This window comes from Pogoniulus pusillus, chromosome 13 (genome assembly GCF_015220805.1).
Source record: "Pogoniulus pusillus isolate bPogPus1 chromosome 13, bPogPus1.pri, whole genome shotgun sequence".
Classification (NCBI taxonomy): domain Eukaryota; kingdom Metazoa; phylum Chordata; class Aves; order Piciformes; family Lybiidae; genus Pogoniulus; species Pogoniulus pusillus.
Window position 1 is genome coordinate 25,759,272 of NC_087276.1, and position 20,673 is coordinate 25,779,944.

A 20,673-nucleotide genomic window follows, 5' to 3' on the forward strand; every position below is an offset into this window, starting at 1 on the left:
ATGTTCAGAAAATAATGGGACATCTTCCTTGTCATTCTCTGGATTACTTCTGCTTCTGTATGCTGCAGAGGTTTGATTCATTACATTCAACAGTTCTGTGTGAGGAGATGTAAATAGATACCTGCAATGGCATTGTAATATTTTTTGTGTCCTAATACTAACCTCACTGTTAACAACATTGATGGGCAGATGTCTGCATTATCAAAGAAAGGAAAGTAGAGATTAAAGTTCTGTGCAGCATTCTGAGTGGGGAAACAGTTTGTTCATGACAATGTTAAGTTAGAAATGAAAGAATTGTAGAATCAACCAGGTTGGAAGAGACTTCCAAGATCATCCAGGCCAACCTAGCATCCAGCCCTGTCCAGTCAACTAGACCATGGCACTAAGTGCCTCATCCAGGCTTTGCTTCAACACCACCAGGGACGGTGACTCCATCACCTCCCTGGGCAGCCCATTCCAATGCCAATCACTCTCTCTGTAAAGAACCTCCTCCTGACATCCAGCCTAGACTTCCCCCTGCACAACTTAAGACTGTGTCCCCTTGTTCTATTGCTGGCTGTCTGGCAGAAGAGCCCAACCCCACCTGGCTACAGCCTCCCTTCAGGTAGTTGTAGACAGCAATGAGGTCTGCCCTGAGCCTCCTCTTCTGCAGGCTGCACACCCCCAGCTCCCTCAGCCTCTCCTTACAGGGTTTGTGTTCCAGGCCTCTCACCAGCTTTGTTGCCCTTCTCTGGACACCTTCCAGCATCTCAACATCTCTCTTGCATTGTGGGGCCCAGAACTGGATAAAGTACTTGAGGTATGGCCTGATCAGTGCTGAGTACAGAGAAAGAATAACCTCCCTCATCCTACTGGCTACACTGTTCCTAGAAAACATAATTACAATGATTCCAGTCTCTCAAATCTTTGACCACTCTACACAGAAGTCCTTGTAGAAATAAAACTTCTTAATGTAAAAGTAACAGCCCGAATTTTACAAATGCAGGAATCTAATCTGTGCTTTAAGCAGCTGATATTTATAACACAGTTATTTTCATCTTGGTACCTGGAAGGGTAGTTGAGAGATCTGTAGAAATGTAAAACACTAATTCTAGAATGTACTATGAAGAGACCAGTCAAGTGATTGTGTCATAAATGCCTTTAAAATCCACCACGTTGCTTCTCTTCACTGCTTAGCACCTATTTCAAAGAACTGTTGCATGTAGGAATGAAGAATTCTTACAGACATTGTTTATTCAATTAAACAATGCTTAACTAAGATACACTTTAATAATCTTCAAACAGAGATTGGATAAATATTTATGCAAACATATGCAGTAAGCACACCACAGGCTTAAAGAAAAGCACAGGGTTTGGCAGTGTCCCATTAAAACACTATTCAGGGATCACGCCTGCAGTACCACAAGCAAAGTGTGTCCTTGAGTCATAAAGTGCCCAAATCTCCCAGGAATACCACAAGAATTTCCCTTAAAAGCTGAGTTTTCACAATATTTTTTTAAATTAAATAAAGGTATGCTACACCCTGACTGATTTTGCTGAATTGTATCAACCCTTCACAGAGAGAGTGATTGGCATTGGAATGGGATGCCCAAGATGGTAGTGGAGTCACAGTCCCTGGAGATGTTCAAGAAGTCTGGATGAGGCACTTGGTGCCATGGTCTAGTTGATTGGACAGGGCTGGGTGCTAGGTTGGACTGGATGATCTTGGAGGTCTCTTCCAACCTGCTTGATTCTATGATTCTAACCCTACATAGAGTCATACAATCACAGAATCATAAAATCACAGAATGGTCTGGGTTGGAAGGGACCTCCAAAGGTCATTTAGTCCAAACCTCACAGTGCTACATTAGAACTTGCCAAAACTCAAATAATCTGGTATTGATACACACTGAATTCTTATAGAACAAGATGCAAAGTAGCAAGCTGGATTTGCATTTTGACTGAGGTAAAGAGAAATTTTACATACAAACTGTCAATTCAGAGTCTGGCAGGGTTAATTCTGGACAATCCTGATGATGTTTCCATAATTGGCTGATGTTGAATGAATTGCGATGCAGCAAAATTGCAAAGCACAAAGCAGTATTTATCTGCTCATGACAATCAAATAAGGAATGTTGAAAGGGGAAAAAAAGTGTTAACTGATGTAAACCACTATAGGGTTTTGGAAAGAAAAACAGAAACCATTTGCATAATACAGAAACGGCTTAGAATAATGCTGATATAAATTAGCTGGCAATTAAATCTTCTCTTCTGGCTTGTTCTATTTTAAGCTGTTCTAGAAAGGTTCCTATTTTTATTGTCTTTATTTATATTGCCACTGATTCTTCTCTCTGCATTCACCTCAGGTAAAACGCCCCTGAAACCACAGAATAGAGGCTGACTCAGCAGATCTGGGTTCTTGACATACACAGCACTCTACAAAGAAGCACCTAATGGCTGTAGTGGGTCACAACGCAGTTGGGGAGGCAACACTTCACGTCTCTAAAGATTGTTATTTCCCCACCTGAACACTCTATAGCCTCTGCATACCTTCCTGGCCACTTTACATCTAGCACAGCACAAGGCAAAGCAATCTGCATTCTCCTGCCTCAACATATCTTCCTCTCCACTTTACAGCTAGCACAGCACAAGGTAAAATAATCTGCATTCTCCAGCCTCTGCATACCTTCCTTGCCACTTTACAGCTAGCACAGCACAAGGTAAAATAATCTGTGATAGATGAAAGATTAAAGTACAAAGAGCTTTTGAAGTGTGACTATATTAAAGGAGTGGGGAACTGATAGAACAGAAAGTAAATGTCAAAGCGAGAGGGTGCGCCTTTAAAGCTCACCCAATGCACCATACTTAAAAATGTAAATGTAAGGAACTTATTAAAATACTAGATTTGATATTAGCATTTATAAAGCACAAGCTCAGAGTCCTTTTCATAATTCTGCTAAGTCCCTCTTGCAGTTTAATAAGAGAGGATATTCAACATTTGCATGTCAGTAAAGAGTCGATGGGCTTTTTCTTTTTGAAGGTTCCACAGGCGAGTGAAAATGCAACTCTCTGGAAAGCACTTTGACATTACACAGAGGAAGGGTTTATTATTATTATGTTATTTCAGATGAATAAATTAAATTGTGGAGAATTCAAACAAATTAAACTACCAGCAAATTATAAGGCATCCAACTTGTTAGCTCTAGATCTGCTGTCATATCGCTTGACTGGATGTTAGGAGGAAGTTCTTCACAGAGAGAGTGATTTGCCATTGGAATGGGCTGCCCAGGGAGGTGGTGCAGTCACTGTCCCTGGAGGTGTTCAAGAAAAGCCTGAATGAGACACGTAAGTGCCATGGTCTAGTTTACTGGATAGGGCTGGGGGATAGGTTGGCCTGGATGATCTTGGAGGTCTCTTCCAACCTGCGTGATTCTGTGATTCTAACCCTACATAGAGTCATAGAATCCCAGAACCGTTTTACAGCAAGGATATGCTTCCATGGTACACAAGTTACACACAAAACCAAGGCACAGCAAATCAAGTGTGACACCTTTGCTTTTGGTACAAAGTAATTTGTCTGAGCTATCTAACACAAACCTATCCAAAGAACAACAAAAAAAGTACATCTATATTTTACTGTAGAAATGATTAAAATTCCCACTCACCAGTAACAGAATGTATTAGAACAAATTAAGTGAACATCCCATTGGGTGCAGCAGGCTTCAGAGCTGATGACAGCAGTCTCAGAGATCCCAGGATTCATTAGTGCCTCCCAGTGAGAAAAAGAGAACACTAAAAGGTATTCCTCAACCAGAAATTTTTGTACTGATGGATGAAATAATTTTGCATAAATAATTAAAGAACATCAGGAATGATGTTCAGATTCTTCATTCATCCACTACTTTCTCTATAGGCTTTATGAGAGAAAACAAGACATATTCTCCACAAGTTTTTCCACTACATGCTTGGTATTCTTTTTTCTTTTCCATTCTGGAATTGTTTCATGAATAAAAGTGTCTTCCCAAAGAGACAAGAGGATGACAACTGAAATTGTACCTTTATGGATCTTGATTAGTGAACCTTCAACACCATGAATTTTTCTTATTTAGCGAGATTAAGACTGACAGCTTTGGATTGGGAGCTATCAGGCATTAAAATATTAAATCCCTTCATTGAAACAAGAAGATGTTGCTAACTCCCTGGTTTTATTAAATCCTTAGTGGCATATTAGCTAATTTCTTGGGCTGGAATTTTTAAATCATCAATGTACAGTAAAGGTCTATTTAGAAGATCTCTTCAAAATATTTGCACTACTTTTGCTTTAAAAAAAATATATTAAACAATAAATTTACTTATTCTTTGGGTAATGCTGTTGAATCCATAGTTGGATTCAGTTAGCACCACATCTAGGACCCAGCAAAGTGGTTGGACAGGATTCTTTGCTCACACTCTCTTGCCATGCACTCTTACCCATTGCTTAGCAGGTATTTAGCATCTCCCTTGTTGCAGCCTGTTTTTAACCACATGTGTGTGTGCAGATAAACTCATCTCTTCAAGAACATAGGTGGATTTGATCATAATTACATCAAATGTGAGTTAATTATTGATAAACAAGCCAACACAAAGATGTCAGAGCAGATATCTCAGACTGGATGTGAGGAGGAAGTTCTTCACCATGAGAGAGGTGAGAGCCAGGAATGGGTTGCCCAGAGAAGCAGTTGAGGTCTAATTCTTGGAGGTGTTTAAGGTCAGGCTGGATGGAGCTCTGGCCAGCCTGATCTAGGGTAGAGTGTCCCTGCCCATGGCAGGTGGTTTGGAACTTGATGCTCCTTGTGGTCCATTCCAACCCTGTCTGATTCTATGATTCTATGATTTAGTGCAGAAAGTGGGTGTTATGGTATATATCGCTACAGTGAGTTACATGAGCCAAGATGAGTTCCTGTGAAAGCAAAGACTGCACACAGTAAGAAGAACTGAGATTTTTCCATGCATTTCTACTACCTCCAAACACTCTAGATGTGAGATAGAAAGAATCTGTGATGAGAGGTACAATCACAGCTATGAAGACTAGCCAGGCTTGCAGCAGGATTAGCACTGGAGTGCCTGTATTTTGCAGCCATACAACAAATCCAGGAACTGTGCCGTTGTACTAGAGAACAGTTAATTTACCTAAATTTGTCCCAGGTAAGATCCAGTGTATTAGTAGCTGCCAAAAAAAAAAAAAGGCTAGGGAATGCTTTTGCAAGTCTCTACAGTAGTTTTATGGGATGCTTCACATTAATGTAAACTCTTTAGAGATAGTTTGAGAGCCTAGGGAAATCGACTTTTCTTCCCCTTGTACCTCAGCACTAGATGGAACATCTAACAATTTCCTCACTGCTCCTATTCACAAGACAAATAATTCTTCACTTCATTCCATCATGCTTATTAGTACACGTGATCTGTTTTGCCCCAAAATACACCCTTGTAAGCCAACTTCCAGCTGTGATAACAAAAATGGTATTAGAAGATGGGAGAAAATGATAGGGTTGGTTGTTTGGTATAAGGTCTTGCAATAGAACAGCTTTTCAAGACTTGAGATTCATCTTAAATGGCTGCCTTGCTTCTGAACCAAACTAATGACAAGCCACAAAAGGAGTGGTTTCCATTCTAAAACAGCTGAAAGAAAACAAACAAAAAGAAAAGCTGTCTAGATATGCATATTAATACTACATTCAATTAGTCACCCAATTATTCTCTTTGATACTCAGATACTCCATACAAAACTACAGCAAAACAGCATATTTAAATCCACACTACTACAACTACTCCTTATTAATTTGCTAAATGAGTTTTACAAATGGTGGTGGTGTTCATATGACTACCATTTCTCTTGGATTTGTCTCCTTTTCTTTCTCTCAGACAGCTGTTTGTGCTGCTTCATTATCAGTGCAAGCTCAATCCAGATTCACACTTCTCTTCCAGAATCAAAGCTAATGCTTCCATTACGCAGGGAGCAGGATAGGAACATCTGGCCACACTCACCAAGGGGAGGACAGTAGATGGGGCTAACAGCAGAGGAAGGGGACAGGAAGAAGCAGCAGGAACTGAGCAGCAAGTGTTGGACTCCTGAGTTAGGAGGTGATAGGGAGAGTAGAGAAACAGTGGTAGAAGATTTAGGCACGTTTTGGGTACATAAGGCAACTGCTTCAATGGGAGATATTAATGGAAATACAACAAGGTGTCTAAGTGGAGAGATCAGAAGGAGATATATCTGAGCTGGGAACACCCTGAAACCAGAAATAGTTAGGAGACAGGAATTACAGAAAGAAAAGTATCATGGAGCTCTGAAATAAATAAGAATTAGGAGTATTTGAGCTCAGGAGTGGGGAGAAGAGCTGTAGACTGCAGTAAATTGTTGCTCTGAGGAAAAAGTTATGGAAGAAATAAGACTTTGGAGAGCAGAATTCCAGGATAAGAATACCAAGGGATAATGTTGTACCTGGCACCCTTAAAAGCAGGAGCCTCCACCTATCTTTTGCACCCTCAAGGCAAGAATTTCTTTAAATCAGAGTCCTAGTTAAGGGAAGAATAAGGACATTTGGTGGAAACCTCCAATCTTGACTGCATATGCTAGAGATTATTGACATTTTTCTCTTGCCTTGATCATAACATTTCTGCCAAGCTGTGAAAACTATGAATTAAAAAAAAAAAAAATCTAAATAAATTAAAATTAAATGTACATAGAATTTTGAAAGTGTGTTAGAAGGTTGCTGCTGCAATATCTGTTGGGTAAACAGAAAATGCAGCTGTCTAACAGCAGCTATTGAAATGTATAAGTATCCCAATAAACTCTGTTTCTCGGTGCTGCTGAGGCCGTTTTCAGTTGCCATGGAAACAGATGATGGATTGCCAAAAATGAGATTTGATGTTTTAAAATAATCAGTGATTTGAACTAGTGATTATTATGAAAGTATTGCACGCTCTCTCCAGCAAAGGAAAAGAACACATGGCAGCTGGCAGCCAACAAGAGAGTTGTTCAAATGCTTGCAAATGCTACTGGTTGCTGAATGACAAAGGTAAATCTGGTTTCTTGGGGGGGGGAATCAGTGGGCAAAATCTAGCAGAATTCCATTTTGAAAGAGTGAATAGCCTTTGAGGTTTTGGAGAAAAATACCTCAAATGTTGCTATAGCTCAATCCTTTCAAGTGCTTTTCCTAAATAAGGTCTCCTTTATACCTCTACTTTGAGAATTCAAGAAGAAAGGGCCATACAAGTAGAAAATGCTGGATATTTCTCCTCCTGCTTTTTCAGCTAAGAGTTTATTTGTCAATTACACATTAGGTTCCAATCCAATAAATAAGCCACTACAAAAAAACTCAAAATGTTGGCAATCTTCAGGTTTGCAGTGACCAGGGTGGGGCGTAGGTCCAGAGGGCGACAAGGCTGGTGAGAGGCCTGGAACACAAACCCTATGAGGAGAGGCTGAGGGAGCTGGGGGTGTGAAGCCTGCAGAAGAGGAGGCTCAGGGGTGACCTCATTGCTGTCTACAGCTACCTGAAGGGAGGTTGTAGCCAGGTGGGGGGTTGTCTCTTCTGCCAGGCAACCAGCAATAGAACAAGGGGACACAGTCTTTAAGTTGTGCAGACCACAGTCTTCCCAACTCCTTACCTGCCCACTCCATCTACGATTTGTAACCACTTCCCCAGGCCATGTCATCCTCTAAGCTTCTCTCTCTACCTCCATCAGGGTTAAACACCACAGTCCATCTCTCTCCTAGTATCTACATGTGCTAGTTTAGAATCGTAGAATCAACCATGTTGGAAGAGACCTCCAAGCTCATCCAGTCCAACCTAGCACCCAGCCCTGTCCAGTCAACTAGACCATGGCACTAAATGCCTCATCCAGTCTTTTCTTGAACACCTCCAGGATGGTGACTCAGTTTGAAGCAAGCTAGAATGTTTTGGTGAGAAGGATTAGATTACAGGCTGTGAAAGGAAAGCAATGGTGATGTCTACTTCACTCATAGGCTTGCTGAGATGCATAAGAACAAGAATCCAAACATAGATAAGGGTCTTCTGCTTCTTCTGCTGGGGAGCTCAGAGCTGCATTTTTCTCTCTCCTTAGCCTCTCTGCCATCTCTCTGATTAATCCACTTTGCTTCCTAACCCCCTGGTCAAACCTCCATTCTTCCTTGGGACTGGGGTAAGGTTGAGGAGGGTGGGAGAAGGTGGAAGGGCAGTTGGGAGCCCCTCCTGGGGACTCAGGTTTCTGGGAGGGCTGTTGTGTTTCTGTATTACCTTTTACCTTGTATATTTCTGTATCTAACTGTATATACTGTAAATACCTGCTTGTATGTTGAGCTAAGCTGTAAATACAAGCTTCATTCAAATTTCCAGAGCCAGCTGAGTCTAGGCTAGGTGATTTCCAAATGGGGGGCAGAGGAGGGCAGGGATCACCCAAACCATCACACTACAGATTTCAGACCTACATCTGTCTTGACCCAGTGATGGATTTATTCATTGTGTTCAGCCAGGTGGAAGGGGAGAAGAGGCATGGGCTTCCTTCCATATCCATTTCTTCCCCTTTCCCCTTGCTACTGCTATGATGAATACTAAGCTGATCTGTTCCACTCTTTCCTCACTCTAGTGATGGGAGGTTAGAGGGAAAAGCAAAGAGGATAAAGCTGAGCAAGTGATGACTGTGATCACCCTCAAAAACAGATGCTTTGTCTATGTCTAGAACTGCTCCTGACATGAAAAACGACAGATTGGTGTAATACCCAAAAATAGACAGAGGCATGTAGTAAGAACTAAAAGGTAGTGCTAACATGCAACAGACAAATAGATTTCATAGGCATATCGGCAGAGTTTGACTGTTGTTTTTTTTCTCACTTCTGATTGCAAGATGTCTTTACAAAGCTTCACCAGAGCCAAAACTCACCTCACTCACACAGCTCAGATAGACCCTTGAAACCTCAGACAGGGCATTTACAATTTATTTACATTCACTTGGAATCTGCTAGGTGAAGGCCAAACATAAAACAACTAAAGATTCCACTCACAACTAAGGATCAGAGATAAGCCATCGGCAGGCTGCCAGCTTCTTCCTCTCACTGCAGCATTAATTAATGTAAGGTCTGCTTCACATTTGCCTCCATGTAGCAAATTCTCTAAACTCAAGTTGAACACTGTCAACAGAGTAGACTTGATGCAAATCAACCACAAAAGCCACAATACATCCCCAGAGTGCAAAGTTCTGTCATTGATAGTTGGGGTTTTGTCTTCTTGAATCACACAACAGTTTTCAATATGAAAGGAAACCTGCCCAAGCCACAGGCTTTTAAAATGATTCTACATAGATCAGTATTGGAAAATCACAAGCTTGTATTTCCTAACACCTCTGCACATCATATACCAATCCATTAGAATCATGAGGAGAAAGCATTTGTCCCTTTCTGCATAGAAGGAGCATTAGTAATCCTTTGCAGTATACAACCAGAAGTACTGGTAGATACATTTTACTTCAGTCAGTTTTGATTAATAAAAGTTAATTGGTAAACACAAGACATCACCTTCTGCTATATTTGATAAGTCACAAGCATTTTGCATCTATTTCCATAAAAATAGAGATATGTGAGGGGTCACAGCAGATAAATTGTTCCCAGGGATTTGTGAACAATTGACACTTTCTAAGCATAAAGTAATAGCTTCCTTTTTTCATATTTGCTTTTAAGAATGACTGCAAACCTTTTAAACAGCCTTAGAGTGGCTGCATATTAAAATATTGTAGACAGAGCAATTCAAAGGCAGACAGAAAAATGTTTTTTTTTTCTATAAAAGCACATTAGTTGTTAAAGGATTGTATTCATGATTTGTCTCTAAAATCATAATTAGTTCTGGTTAGGAAATGCAACAGAAGTGAGCCCCACAGTACAAGCAAAATGAGTCTTCATATCTACCCACCTTTAATTTGGCTATGATTTTTCAAATGTAGTCTATAGTTCATTTTCAAAGACTAATGCTACAAACACTTCTTTCATAGTCCATATTTCCTCTCTCAAAGTACATGTGTCCCCAGAAAGCAACAAACTCATAAATCACTTTCTACTGCAAGCTGTGATAACTAAATCATACTTAGAGCAAAAAGGTTTCCTTCTGGTGACGCTTCCATTCCCTTTGTTTTACAAATTCCAAATCTATGATTAATAAATGTAGTGGCACATAAAATGACTCTTTTCTCTCAACATGATCTTCTTCAGAAAAATAATATCCAGCAGTCAGATTGTCTTCTTAGACAATGATCTTTAAAGTTTTATTGAAATTCAGAGCTGCTGAAGATTGTGCTGAAGGATACTGCGAGCAGCTGAAGCCCATTAAAACACAATATTAGTTTCGAGCATCCACTCTTTTCTCAAGTGAAAAAAACAGGGATTTTTTTTCAGTGCTAGCATAATGGTAGCAACTTCCCCTAGCTTATAAAAAAAAATATATATTAAAAAAAACAACCCTCTGTGGTTTGTAGGCCAAATTTGTAATGAAACATATTGGTCGAATCCCAAAATGTGCCACACATCTCATCAGCTGGAGTGTCTCTCTTGGGAAGAATCCACTTCCAAATGAGCTTTGCTAAAAGACATCTTCTTTGCAGCAATTTTTTTTTCTACTGTGCTTCTTCCTCCCTTTGATGGGCAGTGCTGCTCCTACACGCACTGCATTCAGCACACACATAGTTGCCAAATATGACTCATTGATCAGGACTCATGTATCAAGAACAGTGTGGCCAGTAGGACAAGAGAGGTTATTCTGCCCCTGTACTCAAAACTGGTCAGGCCACACCTTGAGTACTGTGTCTAGTTCTGGGCTCCTCAATTCAAGAGAGATGGTGAGATACTGGAAGGTGTTCAGAGAAGGGTGAAGAAGCTGGTGAGGGGCCTGGAGCAAAGCCCTGTAAGGAGAGGCTGAGGGAGCTGGAGGTGTGCAGCCTGCAGAAGGGGAGGCTCAGGGTAGACCTCATTGCTGTCTACAACTACCTGATGGGAGGCTGTAGCCAAGTGGGAGTTGGTCTCTTCTGCCAGGCAAGCAGCAACAGAACAAGGGGACATAGTCTCAAGTTGTGCTGGGGAAGGTCTAGGCTGGATGTCAGGAGGAGGTTCCTTACAGAGAGAGTGATTGGCATTGGAATGGGCTGCCCAGGGAGGTGGTGGAATCACTGTCCCTGGAAGTGTTCAAGAAAAGCCTGGATGAGGCACTTAGTGCCATGGTCTAGTTTACTGGATCGGGCTGGGTGCTAGGTTGGCCTGGATGATCTTGGAGGTCTCTTCCAACCTGGTTGATTCTATGATTTCTCTCCTCCATCTAACCAACACATGAAATTTCACCCTAAAAGCTACCAAGTCTGAATAAATTAATTTTTGAATCATATGCATAAAACCTGTGGCAAACAAATTATGAGCAACGAGAAAAACAGTGAGGCTGAATCTAAAGAAGTCAAACAGCTTTAGAAAATAATCCTGGGATTTGCTTACCCTGAGGTGTTAATGTTTTCCTCTATTGAACACGGTAGACAATAATGCTCACCACAGTCCACTGACAGCATCCAGGATGACTCAAACTGAGTACTTGAAGAGATGATGGAAGATTTCCCTACAGTCTTTCATATGCATAGGGGCCTTGGGGATAACAGTAAAATTTGATGTAAGATGATTCCTGGTGCTGCCTGTTCCTTCAAATGGAAATCACTCAATGCAGAAATCTGGTCCAATAAATGGATACTGGGGTACTAATGAATTTCAGTTTAAGGAAATAGTTTAATTCTACAAAATATTCTTCAAGTACTGACTTGGAAATTAATCACAGAATGGTTGGGGTTGGAAGGAACCTTAAATTTATCAGCTAGTTCCAACCCCCTGACAGGAGCAGGAATACCTTACTCCAGCTCAAACCCCCATTCAGCCTGGCCTTGAACACAAGGAGTGTGCATCCACAATCTACTCCAGAGCCTCACCATCCTCAACGTGAACGGCTTCTTTCTAACATCTAATCTAAATCTACCCTCTTGCATTTAAAGCCATCCTCACTTGTCCTATCACTTCATGCCCTTGTAAAATGTCCCCCTCTGGCCTTCCTGTAGTACCCCTTAGGTACTAGAAGACTGCTATAGGTTTTTATTGTGGTGCCTGTAAAAGGTATAAACAGACAAAACCAGCTTATAGACTTTCTGTAACATCTCTTACTGCTGAGAGGTGTCACTCCATAACGTTAGCAGACATAGAATCCCTGCAAACTGTGGAGTTTTTAAACCATTGCTCAGTTAATACACTGCAGAGTTGACAGTCTCTGAATTTATTATTCGCTAATGCTAATCATCACAATTTTAATTAAAGTATTATCCAGTGTATGTGGAAAGTAATTATGTGCAACTAACAGAAGTTGTATGACAGGCTAGTATTTGTAGAGCAATGCATTGCTGGCACTACAACTCCCTCCTATGAAAATGAAGTGCTGTTTGTTTTAGAATGAAAAATATGTGTGGCACATTCAGTGAGCTGCCATCATCAAGGCAAAACCTCATCTAATGGTAACATCAACCCAAAAATTGCAGCATTCTTCCTAGATATTTTCATCTTTTAAAGCCTAATTAGCTACAGCTATTTTTTTGTTGGTTTTTGGGGTTTTTGAGACTGTAATTCATGTATTTACAAAATTGCTTTAACAAATGGCTAGTGAATCTGGACCAGCTTTGCTTGTTTGCAAGGTATTGTGAGTGTTGAAAAGCACAGCAAGTGGTATTTGACAGTTGCTTGTGCTTAACATATTTTCATTCCACAATATGTCAGCACATTCATTACCTATAAGAGTTGGTAATGACCATGCACGTTCAAATGCATAATGAATTGTTCTTACTGCAAAAATAGATACTGAACTCATGGTTAACTAAAGGCAAGGCAATTCATCTTCTCTCTCTAGCGGGATGAAATACATTTGTGAAGTGTCTTGGTTCATTAACAGTTAACTAAATGGCAAAATGTCCATCCAGTTGAAAGGGACATTCCAGATATACCTCATATGCCAAAAATTACCTTTCCTATTGTCCTGGAAGGCTAATAGGTCTATTAGATGTTCTGGCTTGCCCCACCTTTCTGCTGATGAGGGAAGCAAGGGCAGGAGGAAAACAAAGGCTTGGGCCATTATGTCCCTTCCCAAAGTGATAAACAGGTACCCACAGGTGTTTAGGTACTTGTTGGTGTCTTGCCCAAATAAGGGTGAGCAAGCCCTGGGGTCACCTAATATAGTCAGTTTTGCAAATGCCGTTTTGATTGATGAATCTCTGTGGCCAAAGGAGCCTTTGCACTCAGGCAAAGAATATAAATTGAGCTAAGTTGCTGTCAGTTGAGCTGCTTCTATCTGGCTGCCTCTGCTTCGCTGCCCTTGGACAACGTGTTCTGTTCTGTCTCATGCTTCAGACCAGCTTAGCCCTGATATTTTGGGCTTGAACCACCTGGAAACTTAAGCACCTCAAATTTCCCCAGGAGAAGGCATTTAAGTGCCTCACAATGTGGCAGGAAGTGCCACCGCCATGGTGCTCTCTGCACATCTGCAAGAGATGCTGCCTGCACCTCTGCAAACCTCTGTGTCAGAGGAACCAGGATCAGGTCAGAGATCCTCTGCCTCCTTCCCAGCACCCTGGGAAGATCTAGAAGCCTCTCAATGGCTGAGCAGTTCCAACACTGCCACAAAGGAGCCAGGGGGACAGTCTCAAGTTGTGCCAGGGTAGGTATAGGCTGGATGTTAGGAAGAAGTTCTTCACAGAGAGAGTGATTTCCCATTGGAATGGGCTGCCCAGGGAGGTGGTGGAGGCACCGTCCCTGGGGGTCTTCAAGAACAGACTGGATGAGGCACTTAGTGCCGTGGTCTAGTTGATTGGATAGGGCTGGGTGCTAGGTTGGACTGGATGATCTTGGAATTCTCTTCCAACCTGGTTGATTCTATGATTCTATGAAATTCCTACTCCACCACAGTGAGCAGCACAGACTTGCCCTGGGGCTCCAGGCTGTCTATTTATAAGTGAGGCAAAACCATTTTTTGGCTAAACTTTTCCAATTCTTCCGATTCTCCTAAATGAATGAATTGCCCATAAGCATCTTTGTGAAGATTTTCCCAACTGAATTAGAACCTAAATGTAACTATTTAGCATAGAGTTGTGAGTGGGGCTTGCCAGAAATAACATTAACTACATATTTTATAATTCCTGCCTTAATTGCCCCAACTAAATCACCTATTTTTATATCAGACATAATTCCACTAACAAAAGACATGAGATAATATTTATCTAGCTGCAGCTTACTGGGGGAGGGAAATATCTTCCCCATAAAAAAGTTAAGAAGACAGCAATGATATCTTCATAGTAGAAGTTTTCTTCTTAAAAAGGAAACCAACAATAAATGAATTGATGGTTAGCACAAATCCTTTCAGTAAAAAGTCCTTCACTTAGAAAAAGGTAAAACAAAAATACTCAAAGAGTACTGAGAATTTACTTCTTCAATATCACAACTGAAAGGCAATTGTTGTCCTTGATGGTGCTACTGTCCTTTTTGCCTCTCTGAGGTACTATATACACTCCTTGTGTAAAGAAAGTTAAAAGTGCTCTGCTTTTAAGTTTGATGAAGTAGACTCAGGCAAGGCAAGCTGAAGACTTGACATCTCAGAGTAGCAATTCTTTTTGATGCTGTTACCTTTAGAGAAGCCATTGTTTTCTGTAAGACATGAGGGTAAACAGGCAAAATCATCCCATCAGTCAAGCCCCTGGATAACAGGGCAGTTGTAATTGCACGTTGGCCTGCTCATGTGTTTGGAAAGCATTAATCTGTCTAGGTGTAACATGAAGTCTTTCCTAAAACTTGAGTAATTTTCCTGTAAGATAATAATAAAGACCATCCCAAACCCCAAATCCTCTCTTTGTCTTTTGTTGTTGATCTTTTGGTCTTCTCTCTGGGTTACCATTTCATCATTTTCTAGCACATACATGAGCCAGCAATATGCTGTTGGGGTCAAGAGGGCCAGCGGTCTCCTGAGGTGTATCAGAAGAGATTAATAGGTCAAGAGAGGTTCTCCTCCTCTGCTCTGCCCTGGTGAGGCCATATCTGGAATAGTGTGTCCAGTTCTAGGCTCCTCAGTTCAAAAAGGGCCTCAGGGAACTGCTTGAGAGTTCAGTGCAGAACGACAAAGATGCTGAAGGGAGTGGAATTTCTATGATTATTATTCTGAGCAAAAAGAAAAGAAGTAAAACCTAAGCTATACATGAAATTTTGAATATGCTTTTTCCTAAACAATTGGTATTTATCAGACTAACGACCAGTAGCAGAAAAAGCAGATCAGACTTTTTTTAGACCTGACCATCAGAATTCAGGAATATCTGCTCTGGTGAGACTCCATCTGGAGTACTCCATCCAGCTTTGGAGTCCTCAGTATGAGAAAGACAGAGGACCTGTTTTGATCTTTCATATTTCTCACATGAAGACAACTATGCACACTCTCTGTTTCCACATCACTGAAGCGAATCCATTCTCCTGGTGACAATAGCTCTGTGTAAATCAGGATCAGCGTTGTAAAAATGGTGCAGTCTTAAGCACATGTACCTTAAGGTTTTCACATGAGTAAGAGCTAACTTAGCCAGCTGTTGGAGTCAATTGCACTATAACCACCACTGCTGTCCTCATTTTTCCCACTGCTTCCTTCTCCAGTCTGCAGACACAGCAGCAATGTCACTCTCAGCCATCATTAGAGCTGACAGAGCAGCTGATTGATCTAGCCAAATCATTTTAAGCTTGTTTAAGAAGATTAAAAAAGCTTTATATTGATTTAGCAATATGAGGTACTTTTAATCACTTTAAAGAGCATCCATACAAGGTGGTTGTATCAATTTAACTGATCAGTTTAGCAGGTGATCCAGTTAGACTGATGCATTGGTCTAACCGGATCACCTGCTAAACTGATCAGTTAAATTGATACACTTTTGCCTACAGAAACAAATGTTAAATGCACAATTTGCTCCACAGATAAGAAAGAGCTTCCCTAGATACTTAAACAATTCTCATGGGTTTATATGCATCCTCTCCATATCTCAGGCTTCCTGTGGTTACAAGGCTGCCATATTTACTTCCAGAACTTCACAGGCAGCAATATGTGAGTGGATGCTATATGTTTTTTCCAATACTTTGAGGGAGCAGCAGACATACTGCACAAAGAATGCCCTGATGATTGGTATGTGTGCCACAAATCTGTCACTTCCTCAACTTATCAGCCTTTCTATATGACAGATAGCAAGTGACTTATGGAAAATGAGACCTCACAACACACGAAGTGTTATCAGGTAAGGCATGTTTAATCAACACCAGGTGACAAGTGGAGGTCATCATCCAAAGCCCCTGCACAACCTCACCTTGTTCAGGCAAAACATTTATGCTACAAAACCATACCCATTCTGTACAGGGGTAGGGTTATTACAATTAGTTCTGGGAATAGGTGGAGCTATTCTAATCAGTTCCTGGAACTCATTATCATAATGCCTCACCTCTTTACACATGCTCATGGTCACCTGGTGGTCACCTTTTGGGGTCTTTGGGAGGAAGGCTGATGTCTTCCTCAGTCTGACCTCTCTACCTTTTATCCACCTGGCATCAGTTGTAGGTCACATTCTTGGCTGGAGTCTCCAATGTTCTCATCTTTGAATACAGTATTCTTCTTCTCCATGAGAGTGTTTCAAGACCCTCTCAAGCTTAACCCACCTCCTTTGTGTTTATCTGATTGATGATGCTCTGTATCAGTGCTCAACTAGTTAATCATTTAACTAGGTCCCTGCACTCTTTCCCCGTATCACAAGCTTGCAAGGAGGTTCACACTTTCAGCCTCTGTACTTTTACTGCAAAAGCATTCAGAAATTCCTACACAGGCCAGACAAATGTCCTCAAAATCCTTTCAGACAAAATTTCTGACCAGGGAAATAAAAGAGATGCAGAAACCTTTGGGTATATCTCACCCCTGCTACTGAGCTGAGTTCCACACTTTTCCCATTTGTACATATTACTACAGTGCTAGGAATTTCAAGTGATTTTACTCAGGCCCATCAGGGTAGCAGTAAAGCACATGAAAATTAGGATTTTGTATTAATGCCTAACATCATTTATACCACTCTTTGCAATTTTCCCAAACTGTAAGAGAACTCAAGACAAATCTTATTTTTCAGACACTGTGCTTGCCGAGGCCACTCTCTTCTCTCCTCCCTGTAATAGATCCCAGGAAACCGATACCTGGATAACAAGGATTTTTCACCACCTGCAAACTTTTCATTTGTGTATTCTCAGCACTGACAAAAAAAAAAATTTGTAATGTGGTAGGAGTGGAGGAAGTAGATTCTTAGTGGTTAATAACTCAGGATTTGTCATTTAGCTCTCTTCAAGAGATTGCCCAGAAACTCATTGTTTCATCTTCCAGCTGTTTCCCATCAAATTACTATTAAATTATTCATAAATTATTACAGAGTTTCTTCACATCCTTGCAATACTAATTTTAACAGCCTGGAATAACAACTTTCAGGTTTAAGAAATGCACATAAGCAGCAGCAAACTGTATAGAGTACAGATTGATAACGTTCAAACCAAAGACTTTCACCTTTCCAATTTAAGCTCTACAGACTCACCACCCCTTGCAGAACTTAGCGTTATCCCATCACCACCAGCTGCTAGCACATCTATCCCTTTGAACATGCAATGTATGTTCATGCAAATGTCATACACAAATAATCACCAAAATTCTTGGCATTTCAAGAGTTCATCATGATCCTCATGAACTAAGCAAGTGGAAAAAAAACAGATTTTATCTATATTTTTTAATATTAGAGTTAACCTCTTCAACCTCTGAAGAAGACTGAGCAGGTAAAAACACAGCATGGCTTCAGAACTGTTCCAGGAAAGGATAAATGAGCAAGCCTGGAGATAATAACTAATCAAAGTGCAAGTACCATGTTATTAGTGAGTGAGCTGCTGATTAGTCAAAAAGAACTAAACCTTTCATTTTAGGCTAAAAAGATAAGTTAAAAATAAGCAGTACTTGGAAATTTATGAGGAAAACAGTATTAAGCATAACTCCATCTAAAAGGAAAAATAATTAGACATATTAAAAAAGAAAAATCTCAGTAGTTATTAGGTTTGTCCACTCAAGTAAACATAATTGAGAGATGAGCATTTACTTTTCCATAGTGCATCATGAAAATGAATAGCATGAAGGAAGCACAGACACTTCGCACATCTCGTCCCTTATGCTGCACCAGAACCATTAAAACCACATGAATTATTTTGTCAAACTGCTTAGGAAGTTCACAGATGGTCTTAAAATAGTCATTTATCTCAAACTTAGTATGAACAAGGCTACTTTATTCTCTTTAAACCTTAATTAGTGTACTTAAAATGTAAGTTGCGTTATCAAATATAATTAATCATATTTTCAGCTGTGTGTATTTTGAACTTTAAACTGACTTACATTCTGCTGCTTGGTATAATCTTGTGCCCGTCTCTAAACCATGTCACTTGTGGCCTTGGATAGCTGACTATCTGTAGGAAGTTCAGGACTGCAGCTTCTCCTTCTGTCACTGTTTTTCTCTGGTTTGTGTCCATGAAGTTTCCCATGTCTGCAGGAAAAAAAAAACCCAAACAAACAAAATTTCTCTAAGAGCCTTGGAATTTCTTGTCCCACTTCCCATTTCTTTGCAGTGGACAGAGAAATAACTGTGTTTTACAACAGTCTCTGGCACTGCTGTAATTAGTCAACATGACACTACAGATGTAGAGAGTTCTGATTAAGAGATTTGGATGAATACAAGGCAAACCCAGTGCAGCAGGCAGTTGTACCGCACAGCCTCAGCCTTCTTCTGACAGTGACCTCACCTGACAGTGACATTTCAATGGAGATTTTGTCATGGGTGTTTGAAAATAAATTATGGCCCAAAACCCAAAAAAGTCCTGTGCAACACAAAGGAATGCAAATGGTTTATATCATTCTGCTAGGCAACCAGAAACAGAACAAGGTGACAGAGTTTCAAGCTGTGACAGTCGCTGTCCCTGGAGGTATTCAAGAAAAGCCTGGATGAGGCACTTAGTGCCATGGTCTGGTTGATTGGCTAGGGCTGGGTGCTAGGTTGGACTGGATGAGTTTAGAGGTTTCTTCCAACCTGGTTGACTCTATGATTCTAGGATTTTACCAACGTTTTGGTCATCTATTGTTTGTTAATCCTTTTATCCATAGCTACTCAGAGGAGCAACTGTATCCCTTGGAGTCAAACCAATGGATAGTCAAATGTACACAAATAAACCACTAGACCCAAATGGCTTTCAAAATGACAAGGCTGTAGTTGTGATGGTAGCTATTAGTTCTTCCGGCACTACACTATGATTTAAATAACACATCTCTATCTTTGACATTTACAAAGGCATCAGCAGTATTAGAGAGCAGCTTTAGCAAAAACTTTAACAGAAGGAAGAAAGCCACAATTGTAGAACCTCTGCCTCTGAAGGTTTTATTTCAAAGGATCATAGAATTAAGCAAGTTGGGAAAGATCGTGGAGGTCACCAAGTCCAACCTATTATCTAACATCATCTAATCAGCTAAACCATGGCACTAAGTGTCTCATCCAGTCTTTGCTTCAACACCTCCAGGGACGGTGACTCCACCACCTCCCTGGGCAACCCATTCCAATGCCAATCTCTCTCTCTGCCAACAACTTCCTCCTAACATCCAGCCGAGACCTTCTCTGGCACAACTTGAGACTGTGTCCCCTTCTTCTGTTGCTGGTTGCCTGGGAGAAGAGACCAACCCCACCTGGCTACAGCCTCTCTTCAGATAGTCATAGACAGCAATGAGGTCAGGCCTGAGCCTTGTTTTCTGCAGGTTGCACACCCCCAGCTCCCTCAACCTCTCCTCACAGGGCTGTGCTCCAGGCCTCTCACCAGTTTCATTGCCCTTCTCTGGACATGTTCCAGTATTTCAACATCCCTCTTGAATTGAGGAGCCCAGAGCTGGACACACTGCTCAAGGGATGGCCTGACCAGTGGTCAATCACTCTTTCTGTGAAGAATTTTTTCCTAACATACAGCCTAAACCTCTCCTGGCACAGTTTAAGACTATGTCCTCTTGTGCTGTCACTGGTTGCCAGAGAGAGGGACCAACCCCCACCTGGCTACAACCTCCCTTCAGGTTTCATTGACAAGTTCATATATCTTTGTAGTCTCTCTAGAGATGTCTTCTTCTTCTTCTTCTTGTACTTCTTGTTGAAGGCCAACAGCATCTTGGCCTGTATCACCCAGTGTGGCCAGCAGGAATAGGTAATTGATCATGTCCCTGTACCAAGCACCTGTGAGGCCACATCTCAAATAGCAGGTTCAGTTCTGGGCCTCTCACTGCAAGGATACTGAGATGCTGGAGCAGGCCCAAAGAAGGGCAATGAAGCTAGTGAAGGGTCTTACAAGCAGTGACTGAAGGAACTGGGATGAAGTCTGGTAAAAAGGAAGCTGAGATCTTATTGCCCTCTACAACTCCCTGAACGATTGGAGCCAGGTGGGAGGCAGTCCATTCTCCCAGGGAACAAGTAATAGGACAAGAGGAAATGGCCTCCAATTACACCAGGGGAGGTTTAGGCTGGTCATTAGGATAGGGCTGGGTGCTA

General features: G+C 41.1%; 1 protein-coding gene across 7 annotated transcripts in view; it reads right to left on the reverse strand.

Annotated features, from left to right (window-relative positions):
- Positions 1 to 20,673, reverse strand: part of SDK1 (sidekick cell adhesion molecule 1) — a 510,565-nt gene that overhangs the window by 328,852 nt on the left and 161,040 nt on the right. For all 7 annotated transcript variants that reach the window (XM_064153645.1, XM_064153646.1, XM_064153643.1 and 4 more), the window contains one exon: positions 18,495 to 18,642. In XM_064153645.1, the coding sequence (XP_064009715.1) occupies positions 18,495 to 18,642 (148 nt within the window). The remainder of the gene's footprint in view (positions 1 to 18,494; positions 18,643 to 20,673) is intronic.